We start from the raw sequence: 13,106 nt of genomic DNA, 5'->3' as shown, positions 1-13,106 counted from the left end.
GGATGTCCCCAGGGCTCTGAGCCTGAGACAGGGAGACAGACAGAGGAGCAGGGCATGGGTTGTCCCTCTGCAGAGGCTACTGCCTCCTGTAGCCACTGGGCTAGGAAGCGATGGTGCCTGGTTTCTGCTCTCGCTCAGTGCTGGACCAAGGAGCCATCCCCACGGCTGTGTCCCTGCTTGGAGACACTCCCCGGGGGAGGAGACGTGTGATCAGAGGACGGGACTCGGGAGGCAGACGGACCCTTGCTGGGAAAAGACGTACTGACCCACCGCACTCCTGTACTACCCATCTCACCCCTCGGCATAGACCCCAGCCCCCCTCCCTGCCTCCAGCTCAGCACACTCCTGCTACCCGCCCCACCATACTCACGGCCAGGGCAGGAGAGCGCTCCCAGCTGCTGGGCCAGGCACCCCCCGCGCTGCCAGCCGGACCAAGCCCTAGATCACCAGCCTAGCTTTCCTGGGCCGAGAGCTATTGTATCCCAAACTCCCGGCATGCAGAAGCAGCGGCCGGCTCACTCTGGAAGCTGCTTTGTGTTTGAAATATCGGTGTCCCCATAGCAGGACTAAGGAAACAAGTGTCTGCAGTGAAACAATGCTTGCGAGCCGATCCATTTCCTCCGATTGTGCGCTGGGCCCGAGCCTCCTTTGGGTCACTACACGTCACAGCGAGAGGGGTTATTTTTAAACACAGCTGAGGCCTGAACATGCCGCGCAGTCCGGGACCCTCGGGGCCAGCGCTCGCTTGCCTGTCAGCTTCGGAGCAGAGGTTTTCCCTGAGCTCCAGGAGTCACTGCAGTCCCCCCACACACACACACACGCCACCCCGCTCTGCTCCTGAGCCCAGCGGATGGCCCCTAACATGCTTAACATGCACCTGGGCTCAGACCCAGAGACTCCTCTGTGCGAGGACCCTCCTGCCAGGGGCTGTCCAGCGGGTGCCCAGCCCTCCTTGGGGAAGCACCCCCTAGCCCCTAGTCAGGACTGGCTCAGCCCTACTGTCACCCCATTCAGCAGACACAAGCCAGCCTGACATCTCTATTGCTCTCTCCCTGGCCCCGCACGGGGAGCAGAACGGCAGGAACAGGCTCTCCTCCACAGGCCACAGCCTTAGCCCCAGCAGCGCGCAGGCATTGCATGCCAGGGCATCCCACAACGCAGCGGGACTCAGGCCTGCGTGCTGGGCGACGGGCTCATAGTGCCGAGCTCCCTCTTCCTGCCAGCAGCTGCATTAACAGCCTCAGCGGCTGCAGCCAAGGGAGGCGATTCGCACAAAACTCATGTCTGCAGGCAAGGTCAGGCTGTCCGCGCAATCCCTGCTCAGTCCAGACAGCAGCAACAGGCGTAGGACATGGCTGGTGACCCCCCAAGCTCCTCCCGCCCCGGGCACTGCCAGAGAGCCCGGTGTAGGGAGACAGGCTGCAAGGGGCTGTGCTCAGGGCTGGGGGACCCAGCAGCACCCTGTGCCCATGGAGTTAACCCCTGGCATGCTGGTATATCCCAGAGAGCTGCTCAGAAGAGAATCCGGTGGAGGGAGAGACTGGGCCGGGGGCCTGCGCTGCAACAGGGCCAGGGGTCACCCTCTGGGCTGGGTTCCAGGTCCGAGACATGCAGCCAGTGCTTCGTTTGCTAAGCCCCAGCACCTCCAGGCTTGCTGCATTCGTTATGAGCCCTGGCATCGCTCTCGTTACAAATTAAGCACTGCCTGCGGCTACGGCCAGTGCTGTGCCCCCAACAGAGGGACCCCTGATCTGAGCCCCTGCAGCCCAGTTACCCGCCCAGCCAGGAGGGCCCCATCACAACCAGCTTGCTCCCCTCCCCCACCCCGAGCTTCTCGGGGGAGCCCCCGAGTGCCACCAGCTTTCATTTCACCAGAATTCACAAGAGAGCTACAGGATTTTCACCATTCTTCACTACAACATGCAGATTGGACATCTGGGGGAGAGGAGTCAGGCAGTCAGAGGTGGAGGCTGCCTAAGTTCATGGCCACTCAGGACGTTTTTGGCCTCAGAGCCGCTCGTGCAGGGCTCCCGTCATGACAGCTGGAGAAGGTGTCTACCCCAGCTTGGTGACACACGGAGGGAAGCAGGCCCAGGCAGGGCCAGACAGAGGACACGTATGGTCCTTGGGAACACGCAGGCTTGCAGGAATGCTCAGTCTCACCTTCCTGAGACAGGACTCCCCGGGGAGAAGCAGAGGGGGCCTCTGGGTCTATGCAGTGAGGAAGGGGAAGAGTCCACCCCACACTCCTCCAGCCCCTCCCCCACTTCCTGCCCTCCTTCCCATCCCGTAGGTTCCCACCCCACCCCCCATCCTCCCGCTGACATCAGGGATGAGGTGCTTTCACCGTCCCATCCCGGAGAAACGAATCCAGAGGCTGGTACATCCTGTCCGCTCCCTTCTGTGGCACAACAGCGTGCCTGGAGCATCCCCTAGGGCGAGGCTTCCTGGACCATCTGGGTGTGTGACTCAGTGCTGGCCAGTCCAGAGAGCGCTGCCCCCTGCTCTCTGCTGGGAGCTGCCTTCCTAAGGGCCAAGCTAGGCCATGCCAGGAGGCTTCCTCAGGCTTGGGCCGAGCGGGAGGCCATGCTGAGCTGGGCCAGCCGGTACCCCAGGCTGGGCACGGAGCCACATGGAGCTGGGCCAAGCCAGCAGCAGTCTTCCCCAGGTTGGGGTGGAGGGTGGGGCCATATCGAGCAGCGCCAGGCCAAGAGCTGTCTCCCCCAGGCTAGGCCAGAGGGGAACGGTGCTGAGCTGGTCTGGGGTATGATTCGACTCCCTGAAGTCTCTTCCTCCAGCATTAACATCTGTTCCCGCATGTTCTCCTTTCCAGGCTCTTCCAAAGCTCAGAACCTTTCCCAGGCTCAGCCGGTGGCAGGCAGCCCTTGCTGAGTGGGGCTGGAGAACCAGCTCTCCTGGCCTGCACTCCCACGGGTGTAGCCTGAGCCTTCCCAGACGGCTCCAATCTGCTCCCCTGCTCCCCACCCCCTGTCAGCGCACCAGGGTGGCGCTCGGTTCTGGGGAGGGTTTCCCGAGCTGCGCAGTCACCGAGGAGAGAGCACTAGGCTGTCCTCGGAGGTCAGTGCAGGCAGCTCGCAGGAGCTCCCTGCAGTGCACTCAGTCCCACCGGGGTCAAACCCAGGGCCCTGCATTCACTGCACGCCAGTGACGATGGGCTCATAGCAAAGGGACACAGGGACACGCACCAATGACAGGCTCAGAGGGGCTCTGGGTACCACTCCTGGGCCCGTGACCACCCCATGATGCCACAACGCCCACCACTGCAGGGTGCAGATCCACCCCAAGAGGCGCTGCCACCTCCAGAGAGCAACAGGTCTAAGGAGGGAGGTGGAGGGGGGGTGCAGAGCTCTGCCCTGCACCCACTAGCCCACCGATCCAGAGGCTGAGCCAGGGTGAGTGGTCCCGCAGCACACGGGCCTGGTTCCCGACGCCACACGGGGGCTCTGGGGTGGGGCATGTCTCCTCTCAGGGGCAGGCAGCGCAGCAGGATCTCTGAGCACAGCTCGTCTAGCCCCTCCCAGCCACCACCACGCAGGAGCTCACCTGACTGGTGAGAGACTACCCGAGCAGCTCTGCACATCTCCTGAGACAAGCCAGTCAGACAGTCTCTGCGGCCAAGGGCCTCCTCCCTTGCAAGCACACCTGCGCTGCCGGCTCCCATGCACAGCACCACCTGTGCGGGGACTGGGAGCGCCTCTCCAGGATAACTCCAGCGACCACATGCGCCCTCGCTCCCAGGTGCACCCACAGCCTGAAGTCAATGGCCCCAGAGTCAGACTGCGAGTCACTCAGTCCTGGTAGTTTCAGATAAAAAAACCAAGCTACACACTGTGGGGACCAACTCTGAGCCGTGGACAGGTCTCCGATGCTAAAGCCAGAGAAAAGCAGCATCAGAGAAAGATCACAGAACAGGGGCCTGCAACCAAATGTTCAACACAAGTACATGTTCCAGCTGAGTTCACCCGAAAGCCACACAGCTCAATGTAAACGTGTGCATGTAGAACACCGAATGCAGGCCAGACTTCCAGGATGGGGGACTCTATCCTGGGAAGCAGCGACTCTGAAAAGATTGGGGAGGAGGGATAATCAACTGAACATGAGCTTCCAGTGTGAGGCTGTGGCCAAAAGAGCTAATGTGATCCTGGGCTGCAGAAACGGGAATCTCAAGTAGGAGGAGAGAGGTTATTTTACTCTGTACTTGGCACTGGCGTGACACTGCTGGAATAGTGAATCCAGGTCTGGGACTCACAATTCAAGAAGGATGTTGATAAATTGGAGAGGGGTCAGAGAAAAGCCACCAGACTGATTAGAGGATTACAAACCCTGTCTGGCAGTGACAGACTCAAGGAACTCCATCTATGTCGCTTAACAAAGAGAGGGTTGAGGGGTGACTGATCACAGTCTATACCTATCTCCTGTGGGAAACAGACATGTGATAATGGGCTCTTCAATCTAGCAGAGAAGCTCTAACACAGCCCAGTGGCTGGAGGTTAAAACTAGACACATTCAGATTGGAAATAAGGTGCAATTTTTTTTTACCAGTGAGAGCAATTAATCAGTGGAACAGCTTACCAAGGGCCATGGTGGATTCCCCATCACCAGCCATTTTTAACTCTAGACTGGATGTTTTTCTAAATGATCTGCTCTAGGAATTGCGTTGGGGCAGGTCTCTGGCGGTGCTGGCCAGGAGGTCAGACTAGAGGGTCACAATGGTCCCTTCTGGCCTTGGAATCTAGGACATCTCAGAAGCATCGGAGCCAGGAGCCACAAGCGCAGCTCCCAGCAGGAGGTGCTGCATGCAAACACCCCTCTGGGATGGTCTGCACACGGCGCTTGCACCAGTTGGGGGAGGAAACCGTTAAGTTGAAGCAAAAGCTGTGTGTAGCCCAGGACTTGGTCCCTAGGAGACGGGCTGGAAAGGAAATAAACTAGGCCAGTGCTAGTCAGTCAACGGCATGCAATACAGAACCTAGGTGCAAACAGAGCTCCCACTCCGGGTCCCTACATATTCAAAGCAATAAGGTTTCGGCAGCTCTTCCTTACTGAACAGTTCTGTGCTTATACTGAAACTTTGCAAAGGACTTGTCTCAGGAGCTCATCACATGCTGTCTGGTGCGGGGCTGAGTTGTGAGCACATCAGCACAATGGAAACCACAAGCACAGAGGCCCAGCTGGGCTGCTGATCCGGTGGCTGCATTTTATACTTCAGAATATAACATTTCATTAATTAAAAATGCAGACTCAAGCCCTCACGGTTGTGTAGAAAACCTTCAAAATGTGAACTGAATGCAAACTGACCCAGCCATATCTACAGAAAGCCTGCTATGAGAACTGCCTGTTTGCCTCCGTGTTCACTCTGAAGACTAATGATGGCTATTCTAATGTCAACATTGTTAACTCTTTCTCCGCTGATTGAAGCAAGAAAGGACAATCACTGTAAGATCTACACAGTGAAGATCTACATGATTTTGGCATCATGAATGGGTGGAGCTTGGATAGTGGGCAGAGCCTGGGAAAGTACCACCATTTACCTTAGTCCTAATCTGATGCCAGGGTCACTGGCTTGTGAATGTGCACACCAGGGCCCCTCTGAAGTTACCTCCCCATACACACAGTGTTACACCGGGTGCTGATGCACACACCCATACACACACAGCTCACCTGGAGGTCACCTGGTGATACACACAGGGTTTTTTACACACACACACACACACACACACACACAGGTGTGCATGCCCAGGGATCTCCTGCCCCTGTAGCCTACTCAGGGAAGCACTGGGGGTTTGCAGTAGCAAGAGGAAACCTGGACATGGAGAAAGCACAGGACTCCTGGGTGATATTCCTGTCTCTGCTACAAATATCTTGTGTGCCCCTAGGGAAGTCATTTAAACATTCTGTCAAAAGGAGACCATCCCCACAGCACCCCCTGCCCACGGCAGCTTCATTCATGAATGCTCAGAGCAGAGACTGGCAGAAGCTTCTCCTTATTTAACTCCCCTCTTCCATCCCCAGTTCAAAGCCCAGGTGCAGCCCTAGGAAGTAGTTTAGCCATTGTAGATCTGTGCCTTCCCCTCACCCCTGCCACGACTTTCCACAATCCAAAGTCCCCCAGACCCAGCCAGGCTCTCTGCCATGCAGCCACCTGGTTCTCAGAGTGGACAAAAAAAAAAATCTGTCTGCCAGATGTGAGACCTGGGCTGCGCCTGCAGCTGCTGCCAAGTTCCCAACACAACACAATCTCCATGCTCCAGGATGGCACCAAGAGCCAGGCCAGGCATCTGGCTGGGGTCATCAGAGCCAAGGGGAGTCAGCCCAGCGAGCAGCTAGGAAGCCACAGTTGACCGGCTGACAGTTTGGTGGCCAGGGAACACGCCGTATTTGCAGCATCGAACATCTCCACTGAGATGGAAAGGAGCCAGGGAGGGGGACGGCCTGCTGTAGGAAGTGAATGTGAGTCTGAGGGCAGCTCGGATGTCTGCAGGGGGCCAGACACAGATGGGCGCACACAGGTGTCACCTCCAGCCAAGAGGCAAGTCAAAGTCCTCTGAAACACAGAGGCAAGCCCAACCCTGCCTGGCGGAAGCAGGGGGAATGAGGCAGCAGCAGCTCCAGCTCCTTGTTGAATTTTTAAAGCTCACAGCAACGAGGAAACCTAATGCCAGTGGCCCATGGCCCGAGCAGCAGAAGCAACCGAGTATCCTTTGCCCAGGCGGACTCAGGACCCGTGGAAAGACAAACCACTAATCCTCCGGCTCCAGACTCACCTCTGGCCACAGCAGACAACAACAAAGGCAGCACCTTCAGCTCAGCCAGCAGCGACCACCCCACAGGGCCGCCTGTCTCTTCCCGAGCCGGAGACTTCCCCACAGTCCCCCGAGCGAGCCAGACAGCCTGTGTCCTCGGCGCAAACCCCACTGACTCATCTCTCCGGGAGGGCTGGGTGCAATCTCAGCCATGACAGAACGGTGACTAAGCAGGTGAGGCACCTCTTGGGTTTGAAATGAGTAAGATTTGCAACATGCCCTCCACTGCGCTTCCTTGTTTGCCCGGACAGGCTTCAATTCCCAGGCCCACAGCACAGCCGAGGGACGGTACTCTCGCTGCATGTGGGGGTGTCTGTCTCTCTCCCCTACCCCCTCCGCTGCTCCAGCTCTTCCCTCCCGCTCACCCCGTCAGCCTGCACTCACAGCTGGAACTGAAGCCTCCCAGGCTCCCGCAAAGCTACACCTCCTCCGAGGAGAGCATCGGGTTTCTGACACACTCATCTGCATACTATGGATTAACCCGCAGCACATTCGCATGCACGGCAAGTGTCTGGTTCGCTCTGCAGTCTGAATGTGGCACCGGGTCCTCGACTCCACTGAGTGGGATCTGGTTACTCCTCGGTTCATGGCCTCTGTGTACATACACCTGGCGTATTCATGCCCCAGAGAACTGACAGCCTCACCAACGACCCCAAGGGGAGCAATTTCGCCAGAGGAAGTTGAGGTCGCCTCACTTCGCACTGGCCCTGACCCTGTGGGAAGCACAAAGCTGGTGCTGTCCTGGGGCACTCTACACCCTGCAGCCCTGCTCCAAACCGGCTGCAGGCGCACGGCCCGAAGGAAGCGGTTCCAGCCTGACTGAACCCTGCACACCGACTGATGCTCTCGCTCCGCCACGCAGAAGGGCTGAACAAGCGGCTGCAGGGAGCTCGCTGGGCACCCCCGGGTATAGATCCCAGCACACAGCCAAGTACCTCGAACCAACCCGAGAAGGGAAAACGCCAACGGAGCCCGTCTTGTGATGCTTGTACTCACCTTTGCACAGTCCATTCGTCCAACTGACCTGGAGCCCCCAGTCATTAGTGAGGGGTTGGTTATGGGAGCAAGGACTTGCATGTCCATTGGATTCAGGCCATGGTCTCCTCACGGCTAATGCACCCCCAGCTCCTTTTAGCGACACCTTGGCAGAGGGGAGCGCAGAGTTAGACAGACACACGTGGCGACCATCAGCTCTCGTTCCTGGGCTTTCTAGGATTGAGTTAGTAAAGGACAACCAGCTGAATTTTAATATGGGGAAGATGCCAGAGAAATAAAAATCTATGGGGTAGAGGTAACGGATTTTTGACAAAACTATGTCACCTGCAGCCTCTCTGCGCCTGGTAGGTGCTGGGCATTCCCCCTTCAGCCCCTCTTTGCAGTTTGATTTAGCTGCTCAACAAACGCATCACACAATGACGCTGATCACCAAAGCACTGCCACTGCTAACACTCCGCTCCCCGTGGTCGTTACACAATGGGATCTGTATGGGAAGTCCCCACAGGTGGTATTGGAAACCACATCAATACACCACAGCCAGAAGGAAGCCGCATACCAGCATACCCCTGCCCCCAGCAGCCAGACCCTCAGCCCTACCCAGCACAGGGCTCACCCAGCTCCTGGGGCCCTTGGAAAGCAAACCCTGAATTGTATAATGCAAATGTGCAAAGCCAGTGGGAGCCACCAGCACCTTCACGTGAACTCTCCCTTTCGGCTCGCAGACCTCACCTGGCAGAGTTAGGTGGAGCCCCACGCTGGAGCAGAGCTCGTCCAGCTCCTCTCCCAAGGACCCATTTCTCTCTCTGCTGTGCAGGGTCCCAGCCCCCACCCTTGCCCCCCGTTGCGGCACCCAGCTTTCCCCAGGAACCGCTCTCCCTCCAGTCAGCACACTGCCTCCGCGTGCTGGGAGTACAGTAGGGTCCATGGGATGCCAGGCTGGGGAGACATTATTCCAGCTGTGGCACCCCTGGGCACTGGGGAGTCACCCTGAACTCACTAAGCACTGACCTTTTTCTACGAGGGAAGGGAAGTCAGACGTGAAACCCACCCTGCCCTCCCTCACCTCCAGTCACTCACCCTGCTCTGCAGGACACCCCGAGCCCACGTACGGGGGCATTAACTTCCAGACGCCAGCACGGCAGGTGCAGAGAGCTGGGCCCCACCAGAGGCTCCCGCTCACCCTCCCACCCCGTTCTCTGAGCTGCACCAAGCAGAGCCCAGGACTCAACCGTTCCCGCTCCCTGAGCCAGCCTGGCTGCTGGAAGAGAGTGAACCTTTCTGAAGCACTCAAAGGTCCCGACTTACCCCTATTATTCATTGGGTGCATTCTGGCAGCAGCCAGGTCAGGGCCCCGTGCTGGGTACGGTGCATGGCGAGGAACAGTCTGGCCCCGAAGGGCTTACACTCTGAACAGAAGGGGGAGAGGAAAAGGGAAAGTGACTTGCCCAAGGCCACTGGCAGAGTTGGGAACAGACCCCAAGCCTCCTGCATCCCTAGCCAGTGACCTCCCCCTGGGCCAGTCTGCCTCCCAGCATCTTCTCAGGAGTGCCAGTTTCCCAGTGCTCAGGGAGCCCTCCTGAAACTCTCCAGCCAGAAGTGAATACTTGGCCTGCTCTCTGGGGGCACAGCCAGCGGGGCTGGTGCATGGACGTACCTGCACCAACATACCCAGCAGAGGGATAGGAAACGTCGGCTAGCACGTCTCTCTTGCTGAGGCCTTTAACGATTCTCCTTTCTGTCCACAGAGCAGCTTGGCAGCCCTGAATGCAGCCCAGCACAATGGCCGGGAATCCTTGTGGAGCAGTTCCCCCCACAAGCGATGCCCCCGGAGGCCAGGCCCCATCGCAATGCCTAGACCGCCCCTCCAGCAACTAACCAGCCCTTGGAATTCAGCCTTTCACTCCCCAGCAGGTGCCTCACAATAGCCATTGCCATGGAGATGCTGCACAGGGTGCTAAGGGCTGGGCCAGCCCTTGTGGGACCAGCCAGATAGGGGCAGCAGGAACCGCCTCCCCCTGCAGCAAAGCCAAAGCCCAGCTGTGCCCCACAGCCAGGCCCTCAGCGCGGCCCAGTGGTTCGGAGTGGGAGCCAGGACTCCGGGGCTCTGTGTAAGCTCTGGGAGGAGTGTGCTTTGGTGGTTACAGCAGGGGGCTGGGACATGGGCACATGGGCTCAGGGCCTACACGGGGCACTCCCCTGCCTCCGCCCCCCCAGGGCTCAGCATCCCCAGCTGTAAGATGTGGGTGATTTCACACCCCTGGGCTGGAGGCTTCACTAATTAACAGCCAGGGCGCTCACCCAGCTGCTGGAGAGTGTGGACACGTCTGCCCCTTACGCAGCAGCACCCTCTCCCCCCCACCGCTGGAGCTCTGCAGGTTCCTCTGGGACTCGAGGGTAGAAGCAGGGCCATCTGGTTTCACCCCCAGCCCAATCCCCTCGCCCCCCATCAGTGCTGCCCCCAGAGTGGCTCCCGCGGGGCTGCTGCAGGGACACAGAGAGAAAGTTCACGTGAGTCTGGGGCCTGTGCCCTGCTGAGCTCTGCAGCCCTCTGCCCTCCTGATACCTGCGTCACTGTCTCCCATGTGGCTAGACAGAAACAAGGCTACAGGCTTGGGAGCGCCTGGATTCTTGCCATGGGCAGCCTGCTCTGCTAGTACGTCATGGCCTCCTGGCGTGCCAGGGCCTATTCCCACCGCCAGTCATCCGGAGAGCAGAGGGGGTGGTGGCTATGGCAGGGAGCAGCAGCCCCGCCCCAGCCCTCAGGGGCTGTGCTGCGGGGGGAGAAACATGCCCCCGTAAGCAAAGCCAGATTCCCAGAGGGGGCCTCTGCCCAGGCACAAGCCCCGCTGGCCGGCAGCATCAGGAGGGGAGCCTGTGCTGGGAGCTACCCTGGTTATGGAGCAGGGACACGGCTGGCCTGCAGCTGCCTAGACGCTCGACGTTCGCCCCGGCCATTCCACGCCCACAGATCAGCACCCCCGTTGCTGGGCTTGCTCAGGCCTCTGTGCCTAGCCAGCCTTGGACACGGGCCTCTGAGAGAGCCCCGCAGAGCGAGGACCCCGGGCCCCAGGTGAGATCTGACACCACAGGCCCGCCCCAGAGCCCCGGCAGAGCCCAGACACGCTCCTTAGTCCCTGCTCTCTGAGTCACCACTGGCGTGATGGAACCAACACTGCAGACCAGCCGGCTCGAGCCGAATTATAAACCCCCAGCAGGAAGGCTGAGGCTGGGAAGCACCATCCTAAGAGGCACTCAGCTCCGGCCTCAGGAGACTCCCCCTCTGCTCCGTGCGGCCCGAGCTGCTCTGGGGAGGAGCGCCACTCTCTGCTGGCATGGGGCAGCTGGCCAGGCCAGGCCAGGCGCCAGGCTGCTGAGCTGCTGGGGAAGGGCTACTGGCCCCACCTCCGCTAGCACTTCCCCCCGTCCTGCCCTGCCGAAGGGCTCGGCCTCCCGGCGGTGCAGCAGCTGGGCAGGTGGGCACTTGTCTGGCTCTCTGCCGGAGCAGCCTCTGAGGCAGAAAGAACGAGCCCCAGATAGGTTATAACTGACCCCAGGGCTCAGCCCCCCTCCTCCCCGCCCCAAGGAGAGGCCAGACACAGCCCGAGGATGGCTGGCAAGGCAGCTACAGCACCCCACTGTGGCACGCCTGCCCCCAGGGCAGCCCCCTCCTCTATGGGCCAACTGGGCTTTGCACGGGCAAGGAGGATGCAAATCCTCCAACTTCTCTCCCCTCCCACTCCGTCTGGACTCACTGATGGAGCCAAGCTGAGCTCTGCTGGTGCCTCCGTTCATTGGCTGCGGTCTGAGCTCCCAGCTGCTGGGGCGTTCGCCCTCCCGTCCCTGGGGCGCCTGGGGCGGGATGTACAGGCCTGACGGGGGAGCCTGGGCCTTGCAGACCCCATGCTCCCCAGCCTCGAACCAGCATGTGCTCCCGCAGGGCTCCCGTCCCTGAGGGCTGGACGCACTTGGCCTGGCTGGCTGAAGGTAGCCCTGTGTCCCTCCGCCAGCGCCCCTTTGCCGCACTCCAGGGAAGTGGCCACTGCCCAGGGTGGTCGGTAGGGATCCCCTGCATGGCCACTCCCTCCCCGTCACTCTGCCCCAGCAGTCCCTGGCCTGCCGCACCTAAGCACATGGACACTTTCATCCCAGTGCCAAGTTCACGAGTTACGCAGAGCGCCCCAGCCAGCCAGGGCCGGGGGCACCGCTACCCAGCGCTCTGTATGCAGCACTGCCAAGGCCCCAAGCAGAGCTCCTGTCTGCTCAGCCAGGCGCCTGGGCGTCGGGAGCACCACTCCTGCTCCTGCCAGACCCCTGCAGCTTGGGCCGGCTAGGCGGCCAGCAAGCCCCAGTGCCAGGGGAGCTCCCAGCAAGGCACCAGCTCCGCTCCTGCAGCTCCCAGGAGCCTGGCAAAGCGAGAAGCCAGAGGTGGGTGCAGCAGGCAGCCCCCGGGGCAATGAGAACACACAGGGAGTGTACAGAGAGACACCAGCCACTGTGGCCTCAAGGGCATGGGGTCCAGCTGGACAAGTAACTGCTGCTCCAGCCCAGGCTGGGAATTTCCAGCCCGGAGGATAGCTGCAAAACGGGTCAGGCTCTCGAGCCCCCCAGCAGGCTGCTCTGCTGTGCGGGTGGCAGCTAGCCACTGGTCCCAATCGGGCCCTGCCGGGGGGGTGGGGGGAGCTGGACGCCTAGCCTCATTCACTCGGGGCAGCTGGGAATTCGAGATCGCAGCGCCAGCCTGCCCTCCGAGTGCCCACGTCAGCAGCTGGCACACTTTGTGCACACATGACCCAGCACGCAGGAGGAGCTAAGGGGCCTAAGTGATGGCCCCAGGGGTAAACTGGCAGAGGGGCACATACATGCCAAGGCCAAACCAACGGGCCAGGGATGGGAAATAATCCCACTGGGGATAGGCGGCTCATACCATAGCCGGTGATGGAAAGGCACGTGCAGATCCGTGCTACACGGAGACAGAGGCATGCATGTCCCGCGGTGTCCCTCAGCACTGCTTTGCTCTGGCCGTGGGTCCCCTCAATCCCTCCCCTCTGACATGCGGACAAGACACCATCTCCAGCTTCTGCGCCAGTGAAGGAGAGACGCGGCTCCTCTGGGCGCAGTCCCTCCAGCCAGGACCGGCTCCCTCCCCACGCCGCTGGTCACCCTGGGAGGAAGCTGCTCTGGAGCTCTGTGCAGGAAGTGCGGGGGAGGGGTCCCCCCATCCAGTCCCAGCGCAGGGCTCGTCCCAGTGACGACACATGCTGGGGGTTAGGAATGTCCCAGCAGCAG

The 13,106-nt window shown here is 60.2% G+C and overlaps 1 protein-coding gene across 1 annotated transcript in view; it reads right to left on the bottom strand.

Moving 5' to 3' along the window:
• Positions 1-9,280, bottom strand: part of PLEKHG5 (pleckstrin homology and RhoGEF domain containing G5) — a 42,962-nt gene extending 33,682 nt beyond the window's left edge. Inside the window, exons 1-2 of the mRNA XM_034753653.1 lie at positions 9,126-9,280; positions 7,821-7,965 (exon numbers count right to left, since the gene is read on the bottom strand). Coding sequence (XP_034609544.1) covers positions 7,821-7,907 — 87 coding nt within the window. The 5' untranslated portion in view covers positions 7,908-7,965; positions 9,126-9,280. The remainder of the gene's footprint in view (positions 1-7,820; positions 7,966-9,125) is intronic.
• Positions 9,281-13,106: the final 3,826 nt, after the last annotated feature.

Source organism: Trachemys scripta, chromosome 19, assembly GCF_013100865.1.
Source record: "Trachemys scripta elegans isolate TJP31775 chromosome 19, CAS_Tse_1.0, whole genome shotgun sequence".
NCBI classification, from domain to species: domain Eukaryota; kingdom Metazoa; phylum Chordata; order Testudines; family Emydidae; genus Trachemys; species Trachemys scripta.
This window is presented reverse-complemented; position numbering and strand designations above follow the sequence as displayed.